The 20,553-nt window shown below is 37.5% G+C and overlaps 1 protein-coding gene across 2 annotated transcripts in view; it reads right to left on the bottom strand.

Annotated features, from left to right (window-relative positions):
• The window catches only part of LOC107730555 (protein Daple-like), a 34,048-nt gene extending 14,148 nt beyond the window's left edge, over positions 1 to 19,900 (bottom strand). The window contains exons 1-19 of one of the 2 annotated variants that reach the window (XM_016541408.1): positions 19,810 to 19,900; positions 16,357 to 16,415; positions 15,019 to 15,102; positions 14,788 to 14,928; positions 14,481 to 14,668; positions 14,146 to 14,227; positions 13,874 to 14,032; positions 13,384 to 13,530; positions 12,263 to 12,407; positions 11,223 to 11,404; positions 11,001 to 11,138; positions 9,172 to 10,242; positions 8,057 to 8,184; positions 7,913 to 7,921; positions 6,154 to 6,295; positions 5,832 to 6,017; positions 5,534 to 5,695; positions 3,871 to 4,148; positions 960 to 1,103 (exon numbers count right to left, since the gene is read on the bottom strand). In XM_016541408.1, the coding sequence (XP_016396894.1) occupies positions 960 to 1,103; positions 3,871 to 4,148; positions 5,534 to 5,695; positions 5,832 to 6,017; positions 6,154 to 6,295; positions 7,913 to 7,921; positions 8,057 to 8,184; positions 9,172 to 10,242; positions 11,001 to 11,138; positions 11,223 to 11,404; positions 12,263 to 12,407; positions 13,384 to 13,530; positions 13,874 to 14,032; positions 14,146 to 14,227; positions 14,481 to 14,668; positions 14,788 to 14,928; positions 15,019 to 15,102; positions 16,357 to 16,415; positions 19,810 to 19,900 (3,536 nt within the window). The remainder of the gene's footprint in view (positions 1 to 959; positions 1,104 to 3,870; positions 4,149 to 5,533; positions 5,696 to 5,831; positions 6,018 to 6,153; positions 6,296 to 7,912; positions 7,922 to 8,056; positions 8,185 to 9,171; positions 10,243 to 11,000; positions 11,139 to 11,222; positions 11,405 to 12,262; positions 12,408 to 13,383; positions 13,531 to 13,873; positions 14,033 to 14,145; positions 14,228 to 14,480; positions 14,669 to 14,787; positions 14,929 to 15,018; positions 15,103 to 16,356; positions 16,416 to 19,809) is intronic. The other variant, XM_016541409.1, reaches the window with a different exon arrangement.
• Between the last annotated feature and the right edge of the window lie 653 nt (positions 19,901 to 20,553).

Here is a 20,553-nt window from a genome sequence, read left to right as displayed (position 1 = left end):
GTACATGGAGCAACATATTTTGTGTGAAAATAAATCCTAAAAGTGGTTTGTTTCATTTAAAAATCTTATAAATGTGTGAGGTGGCACACAAGGAATAAAAGGCTCACCAGCATGGGGCAAAAGCCCCAAAGTATTTCTACAGATACTTTAGCTAAAGTATTGTGTTTTTTAAAAAGTCAATACTTATTCAAAATGTGTTCATCACTTTAGCAAAATATGTACTTTTTTCTGTTTATTTTGAGAAACAGAAGAATTTATTTTTGTTCAATAAATATATAATGTTCATTTAAAAAAATATATATTTAAAAGAGTAAAGATTCTGAAAGGATTGAAGGAGATCTCATAATTTAATATAGCTTCACAGTAGTAACAATAAATATGAGTTCATTATAATAAATATAAGTTCATTATATAATATGATTAACATCATATTTTTAAATATGATGGTTTCATTATAAATATGGTGATTATCTCAGAAGTGGACACCAACGGAGTCTAACCATGTCATGTCAACAAATGGAAAAATCAGCCAGCTATTTATTATTATCTTAATTATTGTGCCTACAGGTGACATTTTGTGCCATCTAGTGGTTTAAAGGAGTAGAAAGCCAAAAGCACCTTTAGCCCCATTGTACCCTATAGTTCAAAAATAATTGTTTATGTGCATGTTACATTTACATTTAATCATTTAGCATTAATAAATAAAAAGAAAACAACTATTTATATTACCAATGAAAAATGTCAATAATAAAAATAGAATCACTATGCAATGATGTGGTAACTGAAATATTGTACATCCATAAAAGTTGTTACTACTACTCTAATGTTGAATGTGGTAGTCTATTCTAGCCAGCAGAGGTCAGTACATACTTAACATGAATACTTCACCTCAGCCTCTTGCATGTTTTCAACTGAAAACTGACTAATGAGTGTGTTTTTTAATCAAAAAAGTCTCTAACCTGTCTACTTCTTCTCTCAAACTGCGGTTCTCCCCCAGGATAAGAGTGTTCTTGTGAATTTCTTCTCCCAGACTCTCCCTGTCCCTGTGTAGAGATGCCTCCAGTGCCTCCATAGCATCCTTCTGCTTCAGGAGAACCGTGTATCTGTTCAACACAAATGTACATAGTTATTCTAAATAAGCATTTCTCTAAAACACATTCAAGTCATATGATCCAGGAGGATAAGGAAGCAAATTCTGATTAATACAAATGTAGTTCCCCCACTGATCTTCAAGGAAGCAAAGGAAGATGCTTTTTTAAATTTTATGTCATTGTCAATGTAAATGAGTCTGACCAGCAGTACAGCCAACAAAACACTGAAAATGTCTTTCCAAGTAAAGTCTTGTGCAAAAAAAAAAGTCATTTTAACAACTAGATATGGCCTAGAACCCCAAAACAGTGTGACCTATTGTACGTCTATCCATCACAGTCTCATTTTAATTTCCATCAAATTAAAGATGGCATCTATCTCGACAAATGTGCATTGGGGGCTCACATTCACAAACCCCTAGGGGTATTTAAAAACAAACAAACAAAAAAACAAACTATATTAATATATTTTGTTATAAGAAATTATTTAAAAATGACTGGAAATAAATTAAATAAATTTTAAAAGTAAATACATTTTAAATGCATGTAAACATATTAAACCTAACACTTTGACGATATAAAAATAAAAAAATTAAATACATTTGTTCTAATTGTTTTGACACTGACTGACACACTAAAGAAGACGGTTTCCAAAATGCATTATTATTATTATGATTATTATTATACTTTATTTGACAATTTTAATGTGCATGTGTGGCAAGTCACAATTATTTCATTTTTATTTTATTTTTTTATTTTGAACCAGAAAAGGTGACTTGTACATTTTCTATTTATTTCTCACCCCTTCTCCAGAATCTATTTCTTCATGGCTGTTTTAATTATTTGTGGAGATGTTACATTATTTATTGAAAGGTTAACATGACTTAAAATCATAGGGGGTATATCAAGTAAATAATTCAAGTCACAGGGGTTTCAGCTGACAAAAATGTTTGGGAACCTGTTTCATATGCCAGCACTCCTCCAAAAAAGGCTGGGTTGTAAATTGATGGTGGTAATTTAAATAAATAATAGTAATTAGGAAATTGAGTGTGTGTGACATGTGGAGTGCTGGAGATGGACGCTGAGGCCGGTGGACATTACAGCTGATTGGGGCCCTGACAGCCATCTGCTGAACCCCTCAGCTGAGGCCCCCAGAGACACACTACTGCATCATTCATGAGTAAAAGAGACTACAAAACTACATTAAGGCAAACAGAACTATGTTTTTCCTGTCTCTAACAAAAGACACAACTTTCCACATTGCACCATGGGAAAACGAGTATGACAGGCATGTGTGAGAGGATTAGTGTGTATTAGAGCAGGTTATGTTTGTGCTCATTAGTATCTAATGTGTGCGGCTAAAAATAAGGGACATTTTCCATTGTGACCCACCTCTAAAATCCATCAGTGGGGTTGTTTCTTTAGCAACACCACTGAAATCCAAACATTCAAAAACTATATTGCAGGAGAAGTCAGGCCTTAAAGGGATAGTTCACCCAAAAATGAAAATTTGATGTTTACCTGCTTACCCCCAGGGCATCCAAGATGTAGGTGACTTTGTTTCTTCAGTAGAACACAAACAAAGATTTTTAACTCAAACCGTTGCAGTCTGTCAGTCATATAATGGAAGTGAATGGGAATCACGGAATCACGAAAATCAGAGGTAAAAAACGATATAAATACTGTTCAGTTTCTTGCACAGACCGAACGTTTTGTGTCTTTACACATCAGTGTATCGTCACGAGCCGCAGGGTTTAATTTGGTTTTGTTTGTGTATGTTTTTTGACTCTCAAAGCCGTGATTCCCATCCACTTCCATTATATGACTGACAGACTGCAACGGTTTGAGTTAAAAATCTTCGTTTGTGTTCTACTGAAGAAACAAAGTCACCTACATCTTGGATGCCCTGGAGGTAAGCAGATAAACATCATTTTCATTTTTGGGTGAACTATCCCTTTAATGCCTATAAATGTTACCAAAAACATTTGCATATAGTTAAAATAAAATGCTAGTCCGGAAGCATCTACCTACAACAAAGACTATTTTTACACTGACTGTTCCTTGCTAGTAAAGGGATAGTTCACCCAAAAATAAAAAGTCTGTCATTTACTCACCCATATGTTGTTCCAAAACTGCCCACTGACTTCCATTGGAATTTTTGTCCATACAATTGCAATCAATGGGAACCAAAACTTATGGTTACCAAAATTCTTCAAGATATTATGTATTATGCATAATATTATAAGTTTCTTCAAAACTTTTATGTTCTGAAGAAGACAGAAAGCCAATGACTCGAGGGTGAGTAAACAATGACTAACTTTATTTTTGGGAGAACTATCCCTCTGTCTCTCAATGTCTCTGTCACTGTCAGCGGTCCTAATGGTATGAGGGTCACCGTGGCGCCTCCACTTATACCAGACATAGTTCATTACTCTATTGTTACACAACCTCCTCAGGCAGACAGAAAGATATATAAGCTGCCACCTATGGAAGGGATCAATAACTCAACAAAGGTCACCTACTGTGTCAACTACTACAGAAAATGAGGCTAAATGTGAAGGACTCCTATTGGATATGTCCTTCATTAGTGGATATGTTATTCATTTTGGCAATTCCAATTGATGACGACATACTTCTTAAAAGTAGTAGGTGATATTCAATATATTACATGCAGTAGGCTAGTTTTTTATTTCATATAGGCTAATGCCATCATTGTTTGAAGAAAAGCTGGATGGCAGATGAATGCATATTTAGAGGACTATTAAGCTGGAGAGGAACTGACTTGCTCTCCAGTGTGCGGTGTTCTTGCTCCAGTGCTCTCTGGTTGCTCTTCAGTTCTGCGTGTCGGGCCATGAGCTGCTCGTACTCAGTTGCCTGCCTTTCGTGCACAGCAAGCAGGCGCTCGTGGTCCTGCGTGAATCGGTCACGGGCCGCACATGCCTCCTCGCGCTGTTTCTGAAGGGTCTCGGCCTCGGACTCCAGAGTTTGCTGCTGGGCCTGTAAAGCTCCGTACTGAGCCATGAGAGATGAGCTCTGGGAGCTTAGTGTCGAATTTTCCACCTGAACACAAAATAAAAGTCAAAATTGGACATTTACTGTTTTGTATATTTTAAGCTTTCATAATCTCACATTAAATATAAATTAAACAAAATAATAATTTATGGTAAAAAGGTTAACTCTTCCTCTATTCTCAGATAAAATAAAATAAAAGGGTTATTTAACTCTTCCTCTATTCTCCAATAAAATAAAATAATAAAATAAAATGGTTATTTTACACTTCCTCTATTCTCCAATAAAATAAAATAAAATAAAAGGGTTATTTAACTCTTCCTCTATTCTCCAATAAAATAAAATAAAAGGGTTATTTAACTCCTCTATTCTCCAATAAAATAAAATAAAATAAAAGGGTTATTTAACTTATCCTCTATTCTCCAATAAAATAAAATAAAATAATATAATAGGGTTATTTAACTCTTCCCCTATTCTCCAATAAAATAAAATAAAATAAAATTGAATTAAATATTCTGTATTCCTTGTAGTAAAGAATTTAATGGGTTTAATGGGTATTTATATTGGGTTTGGAATGACATGACAGTGAGTAAATAATAACACAAATTTATTTTTGGGTAAACAATCCCTTTAGTCTTGAGAAGCAACTGCCTTTCTTGCTGTATGGGTCAGAGGTGAACAGTTGAACACGCTGTTCTCATTCTGGAAACGTCAGTCCTGCATCACACCTGCCATTTATTTAGTCCTTAATGTCACAAAATTGCTTTCTCGTGTCACTAATGACCCTTACACAACCAAAAAAACAGAAGGCAGCTTCCTCACCTGTTCTTTCTTACGGTATTTGCTGGCCCTGCTAAGCAGTGGCAATGTCAATCATTTCTATGTGTCTGACAATGCCAGATATTTTTGGAGATCAGAAAGTACCGATTAGCTGTATAATCTCAAAATCTCAAGAGGCTTAATGGACCATGTGCTGGACAGTTTCCAAATTTGTAAATGCCAAATTCAGATAATTACATTATGTCGTTATAGACCATTATTTATAATTAATGACTCGTCTTTGACTATGTTCAACACCTATTTTGTCTATGTTCGTATCTATTTGCAATTTGTTTGTTAGAGGCTATGTTAATTTTCAAATTACAAGAAGGCTATTAGGTTATGGAAAATTCTATTTGATGGGGGGGTAAAAAAAGTAATATTTACAGAATTTGACATGGTTAGTTTCATTTTGAAAGCATGAGATTAATCGTGAATACTCCTATTACAAGCCCTATGTTTTTTTTTTATAATCTGCATGTTTTGTTTCTAAGTCATAAATATTTGTTTCAGTCCTGCAGTGAAACACGTAAGGCCTACTACATTTATAATTTTGGAACAGAAGCCTGCCACTGATGATTACAGTTTTAAACCTGCAATGTTTTTGTATACTGTACCTGTAGTTTAGCGGTTTCTTTATGAAGAGAGGCGTTGTGCTCTTGTAAAGACGCTGCCTGTTTCTGCAGAGCTAGTGTTTGTGCGTAGAGCTGTGCATTCTGGGAATCTAACTGCTTCAGTTGCTCCTTCAGAAGATTTTTCTCTGTCTGCAGGGCAGCATTCTGGGAAGGCCACAGTTGGATAATGTTAGTAGACAAATAAACTAGCGGGTATTCAAAGTTTTTTTAAGAAGTTTAATTTGTAAAAAAAATAAATAAATAAAAATCCACACGGCTGAAAGTAAATATGCCGTCTTACATTCTTCTCAACATCGATTAGTCGGTCCTTCAGCTTGAGCAGTTCGGCTGTGGCCTCCCTATGTTCCGTCTCCCACTTCTCTTTATTTGAGCCCAATCTATCCTGCCCCAAAGACTGCTGGGAAATCTCAGAGTGAGCCGCCTCTTCCTCTTGCCTTTGCTTGAGGGCCTCCAGGGTCTTTTTCACCTGGTGAGGACAGATCAGAAGAAAACCGGGCCTGATTTAAGATGCAACAAATCAGAGACCTCTATTGCTTTCTCCCCAACTTTCTTTGTTTTGACATGTACTTGCATGTTTGTAGTTTGAGAAAGCGTGAACATACAGTGGAGAGTTCAGTGCGAAGTTGCTGGTTTAAGCTGCTGCTCTCCTCCAGGCGGGACTCCAGGCTCTGGATCTTCTCCTCTCTCAGATCCAGAGTCTTCTTCAGTGCTGACTCAATCTTTGTCTCCAGGATCTTATATTTACTGACGGATGAGAAAGTGGAATCTCTGTATATTAGAATGTTCAATCTGCGTGAGCATCAGAATCCGATCAATCAAATAAAAAGGGTGAGATCTTTGACAAGAAGTCATTATTACATCAGCCTTAGCAACAGTGTTTTTTGCAGCACAACCTGTGTTTCAGATTTATAACAAAAACTCTAAACAAAGAAATAAAATAAAATAAACATACCATTATAGATATTGTGTGAAAATGGGTAACATGAATTTTACATATATCATGACTGTCCCATAATTTTTCCTCTAATAAATATTTTTCTATCAAGGTTTCTATCATCAAGAAAAAATATCGAATTGTATGTCTTTAGGAAAAATGAAAATGCTAGCAATAAAAATAGCTTTAGTAAGACAAAGAAGTTGGTCATTAAAAAAAAAAACATTTTAAATGTAATTTCAACCTCAGAAATGAATGGTGATTTGAGATGTGGGTGAAATTACATTTATTTTAAATAATAAAAAGTGCATTTTCTTTCTTGGATAATATCGGCAGACAAACTAGTGAGTATTAAAAGTCTTTTGAGGAAACATGTATACACACACACACACACCCCTCTTGGATGGTTTACTAAGCACAGTGGAATGTGACTGTTAGTAGTACATTTCTTCAAACACTAAGTGATCAGCGACAGCTTGTGTTTTATGACACTATTAGCTGGTGAGAAATGTTTCAGCTCACATTCAGTCACGTTTGTTTCTTTTGATCTAACTTACAAATACATGTCACTTGTCACACTCACCACAATAAAGGGGTTAGAGGTGGGGGACAGAGAGTGAGACTATTTCCTTATTAAGAAAGATGAATACTTCACTACTAATCCCTCTATAGGGAACATTCCGGTGAAAACTAATCCAACTGGACTATATGTTAAGAGTCAGGCCTGTAATTACTTCATACTGTGGCCTCAATATAAAAAAAACTATTATAAACACACAACTATAAACTGCAACTCTCCTGCTTGACCACAATAATGTAAAGAGCTTAGAACACTGCAACACACTATAGTGAAGATAGCATGCACTTTGACTCCGATTATAAGGCAATGAACAGAGTTGGGGAAACACTACTTTTCAAAATTCTTACATTATTGCTTCCCACATCCTGACGGTAGACATGTGGGGCGTGTTAGAACGAGCCATTTTAGGTAGGCGTGGTTGACTCTTAACTTTTATAAAGAATATCTCTTTGGATTTGAGACTTTAGTCTTTGCAACTTTACAGATCTTCTTTATGCACCAAGAGCTTGTAACACTCCAAAGAGAAAGGAAAAATTTTAATCGCATCATATGACCCCTTTAACTCTCCTCATAAAAAAAGTAATTTACTACATCATTACATTACATAGGAGGAAGTATGTTAGTTAGGTTTGAATTGTGTTTCCTCAGGGCTTTTTTACAGTGTACGTTCAAAAAGCAACGTGTTACTTTATCTGTCACTTATAATCAGAATGTACGCATGTTACCTATAAAATGCTAACCCCAACACTTACCATGAGAGGAAGAACAGACAGTTGGAGACAAGTGGTGATGAAGTAGAGTATAAGAGACAGAAACAAATACGTCTACAACTTTAGCAGCACCTCACCTGCTACACCTTTCAGAGGGCAGCATCCACATAAAACAAACAAGACACTTTATAGGATCTTACAACACTTTGTTCTTACAAACTACCAATGAACTCTAAACCTGAGAAAAGATATGACCGACCATTTTCTTAAATCTCACTCACTTGTCTTCACAGCTGTGTTCTTCCTGTAGGAGTTTCTCTCGGTTCAAGCCGATCTTTTCCAGCTCGTGGCTTAGCTTCTCCAGTTCATTACACTGCTGCTGCACCCTCAATTTCTCATTCACCAGCTCCTGCGCAACAAAATATGACCAGGTTTTTAAATCAGAATGTCATCATTTGATCTTCCAGTACATCAACAGACTTGGTGTCTGGTGACCTATGCCGGACTTTTCCAATCATTTAGTCCTTTTAAATTCTGCCCCTTTCTTAAAATCAACACCAAGCTTGCATTCAGATCTGCAGATCTGATAGAACCCGCCCTACTTTTTATTTTTGATAATCTGTTTCACTCTGATGTACGACATAATACAGAAGAAATGATCTGTCACTAATGATACATTGCGACTTTAATATATCAGATTATTTGACCCTTTTAAGAAAAGGCAAGTTAGCTCAGGTTGTAAAAATGTGTGATGCAACTCCTCGAAAACATAACATTTATGATATTAATTCTTAGGGCTGTCAAATCGATAATCGCGATTAATCGCATCCAAAATAAAAGTCTGTGTTTACATGATATATGCATGTGTGCTGCGTATATTTATCTGTAATATATAAATGCACACATACATGTATATATTTAAGAAATATATGTAATATATATTTATATTTATATATAATATAAATCATATATAAATATGAATACATATATACGTGTAAATAATTATTAAAATGTATGTGTATGTATGTGTGTAGCACACATGCATATATCATGTAAACAAACTTTTATTTTGGATGCGATTAATCGCGATTATCGATTTGACAGCCCTACTTTTAACCTACAAATACATTTATCTATTTTATGATTAATAATGTAATGATTATTAATAAAATAATGATTAATTTTTACTTGATGGTTACACCACTTGACATTTTAAAGTCATTAAATTTAAATTTTTCTTGAAAATAGTACGTTTTTCAAAACCATATGAAACCAAAATGAAAACAAAGAGTACATTTATAAGAACTTGGTACATTTCAAATCAGACATTTGAAAGATTTCTTTTTTCCTTATGGACTATCTTATATGTAATTGACTCATACTAAATGTGTCATACCTCTCTTAGTGTGGCCAGAGTCTTCTTATCTATGGTGGTCTGTTTCTGCAGGTCTTTGTTCTCTCTCTCCAGGTCTTTGAGTCTCCCTGAAACCTCTTTAAGGCGAACCAGCTCTCTATTGAGAGCTGTGCTTTCTTTCTCCATGCTGGCCAGCCTGAGGCAGTTCTCTTCCAGCGCTGTCTCCTTCACCTCCAACTGCTGCTTCAACCTACGTGTCTCCTTCTCCAGCTGCTTCTTCTCCTTCTCCACCTGGCCCAATTCCTGCTCCATTCCTCTCTTCTCTTTCTCCACTGCTTCCGCCCACGTCACCGTCTGCCTCAACCCCTCTAACTCTCGCCGCAGATCTTTCATCTCTGCCTCATTCTGCCTCAGCTCGCCCTCCAGACCTTGAATCTTGGTGGCGCTGTTGTCCAGGGTCTGCTGGAGTCGTTGGTTTTCCTGGCTCAGGCTGCTGCAGTTTATTTCCAGTCTTTCGCTTCTCTTGGCTTGGGAGCGGAGCTCCTCCAGCGTGCGGCACATCTCCTCATGTTCCCGCTCTAGTTCGGCATGTTCCTGCTGTAATTGAGCCAGGCGAGCGGCAGCTGGCCGTAGGGTCTCCAACGCACGTCGCTGCTCCAGGTTCTCCTCCTCAAGTTGCTGGTGATCCTTCTCCAGAACAGCCAAGCGCAGGCTGGCATTCTGCGCCGTGTCAGCCAGCTTCTTCAGCCGGCGATTGTCTTGTTCCAGAGTAGCGTTCTCACGCTCCAGAGCCTCGGTGCGTTCGCTGCCAATCTTCAAGGAGGCGGCTTCCCTCTGTAGCTGTTCTCGGACTCGCTCCAGACATGCTAACTCCCTTTCCAACTCCTCGCAGCGCTCTCCTCTTTCATGGAGAGAGTCAAGCTCTTTAGTCGCCTGTCGTTTCTCAGCCTCCAGACGAGCTAGTTTACTGCCTGTTTCAGAGATAGTCTGGTGGAGAACGCGGTTTTCTGTCTCCACCTCTCTCACACGAGCCTCACTGTTCACTTGAGCACGCTTCCGGAGGGACTTCACAGCCTGGGTCAGGTGCTCTTTCTCCTGCTCCAATTCTGAGATCTAACAGGCCACACATACAAACAAATGACATTTATGAATGAATAATTCATCTAATGTTATGACCATCATGCTACACAATGAGCTAGGTTATCTTTCTTTAAAGAGCAGGTCATATGATATTTTAAAAGTGTCCTAATATTGTGTTGGAGTCCCCTACAACAGGTTTAAATGCATCTAAGGTCAGAAAACATTGTAATTTTCTCAGAATATACATTTAATATTAGAATCATTTTTCAATGATTTCGAAACGATTCGTTTGAAGCAGTTCTGAGCTTAGGAACTGAAAACATTGTAATTTTCTCAGAATATACATTTAATATTAGAATCATTTTTCAATGATTTCGAAACGATTTGTTCGAAGCAGTTCTGAGCTTAGGAACTGTAAACCCCTCCCCTTCCATAAGCCTACTCTGCTCTGATTGGTCAGCTGGCCAAGTCTGTTGTGATTGGTCTTTCCTTATACAATGCATGTCGGAAACGAAATGCCCATTTCCATAATAAATTTTTTGCTGGCGGGGATTATGCAAATGTGTTACCTTGTGACGTGTATAGGTAACAGACAGAAGATTCGAAAATATGACAACTCGTTAAGGCGGTTCAGAGTCGACTCTTTCTTTTGAGAGACAATATCTTTATTTATCATGCACATTTTTGATTAACAACTTTGCAGACTGTTTACATTGAAGGATAGCTACGTTACAAACTGCAAAAATTCTATTTTTCGAAAACCCATATGACCTGCTCTTTAAATTTCTCACCTGTCTGTCTTTATCTGCCTGGATTGTCTCTAGAGTTTTTTCCAGTCCTTGTTTCTCCTTTAGCAGCTCTTCGCCAAGGTTCTCCATGTCCTGAGTTGTCTGTTTCTCCTGGTCCAACTGGGACTGCAGACGCTCCAACTAAAGATCCAGAAAAGATCCCATCAGCATTCAATATTCTGGCTCTTAGTAAATAGTCAAAGGAAATGCAGAAATTAGATGTACCTTCTTGCTGAGGCTCTGATTCTCTCCTTCCAGTTCCAGTGCGTGCAGCTGACCTTCTTCCATGTTTATGGAAGCCTCTCTCAACTCCTGAATGGTGCTCTGAAGGCATTGGTTCTCCTTCTCCAGCTTCAACAGTCGGCTGGATGCGGTCTCGTTCAGCTCAAACACAAATGACTTACGGGCTGTAATAGGACAAGACAAAAAAAAACAATGTAGCTCTTTATTAGTAAGAGTCCAACATACTGACCAGACCAGATATGGGGCATCAGCCAAAAATTGTGCCCTTTTAATAGAAGCACATCAGCTCCAAGATCTACCAATAATATATAATAATTAATAATAAAAAATAATGCTACAGTATATTAAGTTGGATGTTAACTCCTTTATTGTTAACATTGTCTGAGATTTTAAACCCCCCTGTAAAGGTATTACATCAGCCATTAGCAATCCTACTGTTAAAAACATTTTTTTTAAACAACTATAATTTTTATTTATCTTATATATCTTGAATATACTGTATTTATGTAGTAAGCATTTATACTCGTTTGAGATTTTAGCAGTCTGAGTGGCAAACATCAAGTAGGCAGATGCTGAGTCACCCAAGTGTTACCCTCGAAACAATATGTATACACACCTAACGCTTACAAACAGCCTGAGGGTAGAGATATTTCAGGAACCAGTTTTTTCAAGTCAACATTGCCTTAGAGCTAATAAACTCCAAAAAATTTCCCATTTGTGCTTGCTTTATGTTTTTAGAAACTTCACATTCAAAAGCTCTATTAGTAGCAAATGAGCGTTTGTTCTTTGCATGAACAAAACGGCAAGATTCTCTGTTGGCAATATATTTGCATTGGGATGGGTCCTTAAAACAAATAAGCGACAAACAGAAAATAGGCCATCAGCACATGACCCAAATTTGACTCTTTATGCTGCGTTTTCTAAAGCATATTACAAACTCAAATTCTAAGTTCAAGAGTAAAGTTAATGTTTCAGAAGGTTTCGAACTGAACTTCTGTGTGAAAGCGCTGTGGTGGACTCACCCTCGTTGACCTCATTGTTCTTGGCCAGTTGCTCCAGTTCCCAGCCAAGGTGAGCCGACTCGTTCATGCTTTGCTTCTGAGAGATCTCCAGCAACATGTTCTCCTCCAGCAACTCCTCTAGACGTTTCTTATCACTGTCCCTGTCCTAAACCACATCCAAAACAGGAAAAATTACAATAGGGGCTGTGAAAAAATATTGATTCACAGATTCATTGTGATGCTTTCTCAAAAACTTCAACACACAAAAATATTATCAGAATTTTATCTATATACATTTTCATGTACACTGTACCCTTCAAATGTTTGGGATCATTAAGATTTTTAATGTTTTTAAAGAAGTGTCTTTTGCTCATCATGGCTGCATTTATTTAATCAAAAATACAATAAAACAGTAATATTGTGAAATATTATTACTATTTAAAATAACATTTATATATATATATAAATAACTTTATTTTCTGTTTTAATATACTTGAAAATATAATTTATTCCTGTAGTGGCAAGCCTGAAATTTCATCAGCCATAACTACAGTCTTCAGTGTCACATGATCCTTCAGAAATCATTCTAACATGCCGATTTATTATCAATACTGGAAATATATTTCATAACCTCTGATACTTTTTTTTCAGGATTCTTTGATTAATAAAAAGTTAAAGGGCATTTATTCAAAACAGAAATCTTTTGTAACACCATAGCAACTGAGAAGAAGTTGTTGCATTGTTGCTGTGACAAAAATTAGCCAAAAATTGATTTTTGTCAGCAAATCATTGTGTTTTGACATGTTGCTCTCAGTGTGAATAGGCCTTAAACTATTATATGTCAGCAGTATGACATTACATAATGCATATTTCCACCCAGAGTTGAAGGAACAATGGCATTCTTGTGGACAATTCCAGAAAATCCCTTAAGTATCAAAACTTCCACATACTTTGGAAATGAATCAACTAGGTCTACAGCATGTTTTATTGCCCCTACGTTACAAAACAATAAGATGAACCAATAATTATTTCATAATCACATTGTGAATCGAAAACAATTCGAATCGTAAGGTACATAAAGATTAAGATTCTCAACACAGATGCATATACACACCACCAAAATGATTTCCCATAACACTTACAATTTCCATATCGTGCAATTTGGAGCGCAGCAGGAGGTTCTCTTTCTCCAATTCGTGTAGTTTGTCACAGCGCCCCCTGGCTCCAGAAAGCTGCTCCTCCAGCATGGACTTTGTCTCCAGCAGCGTTATATTGTCCTCTCTTAGCTCCTGTGCACAAAAGAGAGGCAAGAGAGAAAAATGAAGAGATGGGCAAAAAGAAAAGATCAAAAGGGATAGAGAGGATGATGACAGCAGACTGAGAGTGTCAGGAGGCTGTCAGTGACAGCTCAGGGCCTCAGCAGACACCTGAGGCATTATATCTAAGAAATAAAAGCAGCAGGGGCCCTCAGCAGGCAGCTGTACATCAGTCACCTGCCAAAGAAACCAATTCCTACCCTTCTGATTTTTTCCAGGTAATGACAAAGATGCCCGGGTCTGTTTTTTATACAATGCTGAATGCTGGCGTTATTAAAATGAAAAAGAAATGTAACATAGCTTAGTGCGTGGTTACCTCTATGCGTGACTTGTAGAAATGGATATCGTTTAGCTTCTCTTTGCAACGAGCCAGTTCGGTTTCCAGGCGATCCACTTTTCCAGCACGTTCCCTCAGAGCATCCACCTCATCACGGTACGCCCGCACCGAACGTGCCTCTGCCAGTAACTGCATGTTCTACTCACACACAAACACAACAGATGATAGTAACTGTTCACTTAAGCGCTTCCCAGTTTGAGTCGACCGTGTGAAGTGTGAATTTAAGAAAACAAAGGGTCTTGATTTGATACCTCCTGCTTGAGTTTCTGAATCTCTGCATCCAGGCACTCAATCTCGTTCTTGGCATCAATCAACTGCTCGGCCTTCTCCTCTCTGAAGAGAGCACATACACAGGAGTAAATGCTTACAATACTGATAAGCTCCACTACTGGACTACCAATAAATTGCCAAGGTAACATATTGGCCGATATTTGTCATTTTTTAATTATCACTGATAAGTTTTTCTGTTTGGTTGATAAGTGTCAGAAGTGGGATTTTAACAGTACTGAGGGCTGTCAGTGAAGGTAGCTGCCCCAGTGAAGGTTGAAACAAGGCTAAACAAAAAGTGTTAACTGTACACACTTACAACTCTTGGCGTGAGCGCCGCAGTTTGGCCTTTGTGTCGGCCAGTTCCACAGTTAAATGCTGTCGATCTTCTTTAGACAGTGGGGTGACAGGGGATAGGGACGTGTGCTCAGGGCTAGGAAAGCCCAAGAGACTGGGAGGCTGCTGGGACTGAAGATAGTCCCTCTCCTGGGTCAGCTCTATGATCAGCTAAAGACACAAAACAGATCTATCAGCATCTAATCAGTCATGATCAATGTCTTGAGGAAGTTTAGTACAACTTCCTTGTAAATAGTTGATTGTCGTTGCTGCGGTTAATATCGGCATACCTCAGCAGACTCATCTCGCTCGTCTATGAGTCTGCGTAGGTGAAAGGCCATGGTTCGAGACAGAGGGTCCAACTGCTCAGCAGGGATCTCCCTGACCTCCATCCACTGCAGGTCCAAGACATTCTCCTGGTTGTGAGTTACCTGTAATCAAGAGGGATTTTGCACCTCCAATACATGTTCTATATACATGATATACTTAAGAAGTTATTGGCTGAACTCAAGGAAGCTCACTTCTTGAATATGCGTCACGATGGCGGCTTGTGTTTCAATGTCAAGCAGCTTGATCTTCTCAATCATTTCTTCTTTACGTTCACACTGTTGGGAGAAATGAAGAGAATGAGGAAAAATAGAAGTGATGGAAAGAGAAGGGGAAAGAGATGAGAAGAGGATGGGAAAGGGAAAAGGAAAAGGGAAGAGGATTTGAAAGAAGAAGGTGAACGGAAGGGAATGGGAACAGGATGAGGAAGGAACCAGACAAGGAAGAGGAAGGTATGGGAAAGAGAAGAGGAAGGGGAAGGAAACGGAAAAGGGAGGAGGAACAAAGAAGGGAAAGGGAAAGAGGAGAAAGAAGAGGAAGGGAAAGGATGGAAAGTTGAAGGCGCAGAAAAGCAAAGAGGAAGAGGAAGGGAAATTGAAAGGGAAGAGAAAAGGTTGAGAAAAGGAAATGGGAGGACAATGAGAAGGGAAAGGGAAGAGAAAAAGAAAAGGGGAAGGAACCGGAAATGGAAAAAGGAGGATTAAGATGGGAAAGGAAAAGGCGAAGGAAGAGAAAAGGGAAGAGAGGAGACGGGAAATTGTAAGGTAAGAGGAAAGGGAAAGATGAATTATAAAAAGGACAGGGAAGAGGAGGAGGAAAAATAAGCAGAGAAGAGTTACAGTTTAAGACTACCACAGATGCTGTACAATCCAGATCACATAATGAAATAACTAGTCTGTGTTTTTTATGAAATCAGCATTGCCCAAGAATTCATTAGTATGCCCTGATGGTGATTAGTCAAATAAACTGCTGGTACAGATGAAAGAGTGGGAATTAAGTCAGAGATGGAGCCCTTCTTTGAATAAAAGAATGCAGGAGATACTTTCAAACCGGATAAAGACTGAGTTGTGTGCCTCGTGACTGGAATACTGTGAGAGGAAGTTAGGGTGCAGGATAGACAAGCTCAAAGAGACTCTGAACAGAAAGTAAATCAGCAGGCAAATGTTACGCCGTGAAGTTTAAGGCTCTAAATCAATGTGAGCTGTTTATTCTCCATTCACAGAACAAGAAAAACCAGCTAGAGAGGGGGCTAAAAGTGTGAAAGTACCGGCCTGCACAGAACAGACACGTGAGATCCTCAATCCTCGGGAAAAGGAGGAGACATAAAAACATCTTAGCATATCTAACCCAATAATCTGTGCTGATTTATCTGGGACATATCTGGATGAATGCTTTATTTTGTAGCATAATGAGCGTGTGTTCATTTTTCTTTGGAAAAGCAGAGGCATGCCCGGGCATGGTGATGTGGATATGATTTCCCGCACTGGTCTTTAAATGTGGGCTGGGGATCTCTGCTAGTTCAATCAGTTTACCTGAACAGCACAGCCCAGTATCAGCAACAGCAGTCTCTTCACCTCCTCCATGCTTTTACCTGAGGGAATGAAATGGTTAGAAATCACAAGAACTGAAAGTAAGATGCTATAAATAAAACAACAGAAATGAAAGAAATAAACCTTAGTTTTAGCTAAAAAGAGGAAGTTGATACAAAAACTTTAGCAGATACTGCTATTTATGCCATAGTGATTTAGAATTTTTTTATTAAATATTTTTTATAGTCCCACATTCCCAAATGACAGCCCTGTTTAGGTACTGATTTCAGTGTTGTTAGTGTTAGCTAAAAATAAAAATTTTCACGTTAATTGAAATAAAGCAAAAAAAAAAAATGATACATAAATAAATAAATTTACGTAAACTTACAAAAATTGAAAATTACAAATGTTGCCTTGGCAACTAAAATAATATCTTAAAACAATATTCAAATTATATTTTAATATTTTATAATACATTTGAAGTGCTAAAATTACTAAAACTGAAATAAAAAATAAAGCAAAACATAAATATTTAAAAAACAAAAACTAATAAAAATGTCAAATGCATATACCAAAATTACTCAAGTAAAATTAAAATGAGAATACAGAATATAAAAATAAAAGCTAATTCAAAATATTAATAAATACTATAATATTACATAAATAATACTAAATAACACTGATTGTTTTATTATTGAAACTGGAAACTATGGTTACCATGATTTAAGAGAAGTATGTTTTCAGTCAAACCTCACAGCTAAAGGGTCAATGCCATCACTGTTGTTCAATGTCAAAACAACTCGCTCTAGCAGTTTGAATATTAACAAAATATTAAATTTCTCCTGAGCCATAAACCTTGAACAGAGGATGTGAGAGAGGATATTCTCTTTCTTCAATCTACATAAAGGAGCACGTTTCAACCTGAGAGGGGAAAAAACGCTCTTTACGGTGTTTGATTCGACAGCTCCACTGCGATAGGGTGTGTAACATTCACATGCAGTCAGTGTTTTCTTACCATTTAAAACTGAGGACACAAAATGTTACAAAACACACCAACTCTTTCACAATTACACAAACCCTTTGAGGTAAAGCTATTTTTAATTACTTTTTCGAAGCTTATGTCTGTGTGCTGGTAAGTTTGTTTGTGTCTGGCAGTCTTAGAGTAATAAATACTCTGGAGAGAATGGATTGGGTGTGGGGGTGCCATCGCCATAGCGACCGCTTGTTGCTACAGCGTACCCCCTTTACACAGACAGCAGAGGAGGAGCCGTGGGGAAAAGACTCTATTGTCCATTACAAGTGAAGCTTAATGTAAAAACACAAACATCAGAGGGCTAAAGTTGCACAGGTAACACAAGATAAGAAACACATTCACCAGCACACACAAAACCCAGCCCGAAACCTCTATAAAATCTTACTGACTTCTGTGAGGGTAAATATATATTTATTATACAGTCAGTTTTTCCTGACGACATTACTTCCTTACATCATTTCATGACCAGAATGTGGTCACAAGTAGCCCACTGAACCAATATGTGCAGACATTAACTAATACAGCACCCAGGAGAAACAAAGTATCACAAACATGACACCATAGCTATGATAAGGGTTATTTTTGTATATGCAAAACCATTATAACGCATCCTGTAGGCAGCAACAATGAGCAGAGAAGGAAATCTTGTCTATGCACACTCATAAAGGTCAACCTGCAGATCAGAATCACATCTCAACATAATAAAGGTCTGTTACGCGTGACTGTTGTCAATGTGTATTTTGGAGTAGAACCGCAGACGTGCAGAAGTGATCATGTGTCAGGGTCACCTAATATGAAAGCAATTTAAATGCAAACCTTACAATAAAAACAGAAGTTTAATATAACTATCTTAGCTAGTATAACATTTTAAACAGTTAAAGTAGTGATATCTGAACTACTAACAATTGGCCATTCTGAGATTAATCAGCTAAAAATGTCAATTTTTTTGTTTTCCGATATTTTTTAGAACATTTTGAGAGTTAAATCCAGTATTTTTTCTACATCTCATTTCATTGTATATCTTTATATTAATTTGACATATTTTATTACAAAGCTGTTATTTCCTACATAACTGTTCTCTACTGTCAACAGCAGGATCCAAAGTCAGAGCACAGGCCTGGGCTTGGTCTTATAAAGCTTCCTCTGGCCTTTCTCCTTTCCTCCTGCCATTGCAAGGTCCACAACACACGTTTCCTTCCCCAGAGAGACTGAACCCTGTCCGCACACCCCGTATCAGAAGGTGAGAGGGTGTTTATGAAGGCTGGATTGTGTGTGTGTGTGTGTGTGTGTGTGTTTGAGGTGATGAATGAGGAGGTTTGTTTAGTAGGATGTCTGTTTTGCTTTGGGCCACAGTTAAACGTGGTAGTACGTGATCTATAGTGACTATAGTGAGGATACAGCAACTGATCAAGATAGCAAGAAACTAAAAGTATGCTGATAGTGGGGTGAATCTACAGAATGAGTGTACATACATGTGTGTAAAAAATGAGCAATCAAATGAATAGCTCATGTCAACTTTTACTATATTGTACTTTTTCAATTTTCAATTTCTTATTGCACTTTTGATGAAAACAAGACGTATGAAACTAAAATTGTTTATTTTCTTGTGATATTCTGTCCCCAGGTTATTCTGTTACCATCATATCCCCCCCCCTTAAAAGTAGTGAACTACCGTATTTAATAAAAGGCACCATCACCTTTTCAATGAGTAAACACTTCAAGGACAAGTTAAAGTATAATGTTTATCCCTTTATCATATGTCTTGTTAGGTTTTTCAGAAGGGAATAATCTTAAAATGTCAACTCTGTTACCATGATTTTTTTAATAAACAACTGAAAACTGGATTTTGTAGAAACACCAGCATCTTTCTAAAAAGAACCTTATACAAACATAAATATATAGTTCAGTCATAGTCACATTAAAGATTCGTTCAAAACGAACGAATCGTTCAAGAACGACCCAACACTAGCATTTATATGGCTGGCTAGCATTCACTTGAGATTTCTGCAGCTATAACCAACAGCAGCAGCAGCGTAGCATATCTATTCCACCAAGACCAAATACATTAACATTGTCATATCCATCACCATGCTAAAATGCTCCGAGAGTTGTCATGATTGAAATATATTTTACGACACTGATCTTTTAATTTCCAATTAAACTGTAAAGCCATCAACCCAGTTATCATTAATCATGTTAGCTTTATGAAGGTATACAGTAAAGGTATCCTAACATATATTCCAGTTTAATTTTATATGCATGTTTTATTTTAACATATGTTCTAATTTAGCTTGAAATGGCACAGTGCATTTTATTAACACATATGTCCGATAGAATTAAAAAATTCACTTAAAATACTGGAAAGACACCTGTTTTGTAGAATGATCGAGTGGCTTATTTACAATATTATGAATGAGCGATACCTGATAATGGGTCCTTGGCGATGGCCAGCACATTGGGCAGGTTCATGAGGATGAGCTGCTGAAGATGCTCCTGAGAGAAAAAAGAAAACATGCTCATTGTAAACAGGTAGAACACTGTGATGGCACCTTAAACATTTGACCTATGTAAAAGGACAACAGTGAGGGGCGAAGTAGGAGAGGTTCAAGATGGCAGCCAGCCTGAGAGATGGACGGGTGTCAATATTTGGGGCGAGGAACTAAAACAGGGTCACTGGTAACGTGGGAACAGGAAACTCCTACTAACAAACAGACAGGCAGGAAATCATACTGGAAATGGGAAACATTAGCGGCCCCAGACGAGGAATGTCTTGGGTGGGGAACATCACATTCCGGCATATGGGCAAAATATGAGCTAGACAATATTTAAAAAAAAACATCATAAGAAAAAAAGTGGCGTCCAGAACTGAGGGAATAAATGTCTAGATATGCAGGGCTGCACGTATGCCCATGTACAAATGAAATTACTTCAGGCACAATGGCCTCCAGGGTAACTAAGCTCTGCAAAGTACACAAAGGACAAGACCAAACAGATCCAATTGACCAAACCCTTCATTCCAAAACACACTTAGATAAGAGCACTGAAATCAGTGACAGAATTACATACCTGATTTATTGTTTTTGTGCAACTGACAAGAAACTATTTTTCAGAATCATTTCTGAAAGTTCAACCATGCTTTCCCACAGATCATGAGGGGAATCCATATA

This window comes from Sinocyclocheilus rhinocerous, unplaced genomic scaffold (genome assembly GCF_001515625.1).
Source record: "Sinocyclocheilus rhinocerous isolate Xijiao unplaced genomic scaffold, SAMN03320098_v1.1 scaffold609, whole genome shotgun sequence".
Lineage (NCBI taxonomy): Eukaryota > Metazoa > Chordata > Actinopteri > Cypriniformes > Cyprinidae > Sinocyclocheilus > Sinocyclocheilus rhinocerous.
Note: the sequence above shows the minus strand (reverse complement) of the source record. Positions and strands in the feature narration are given on the sequence as shown.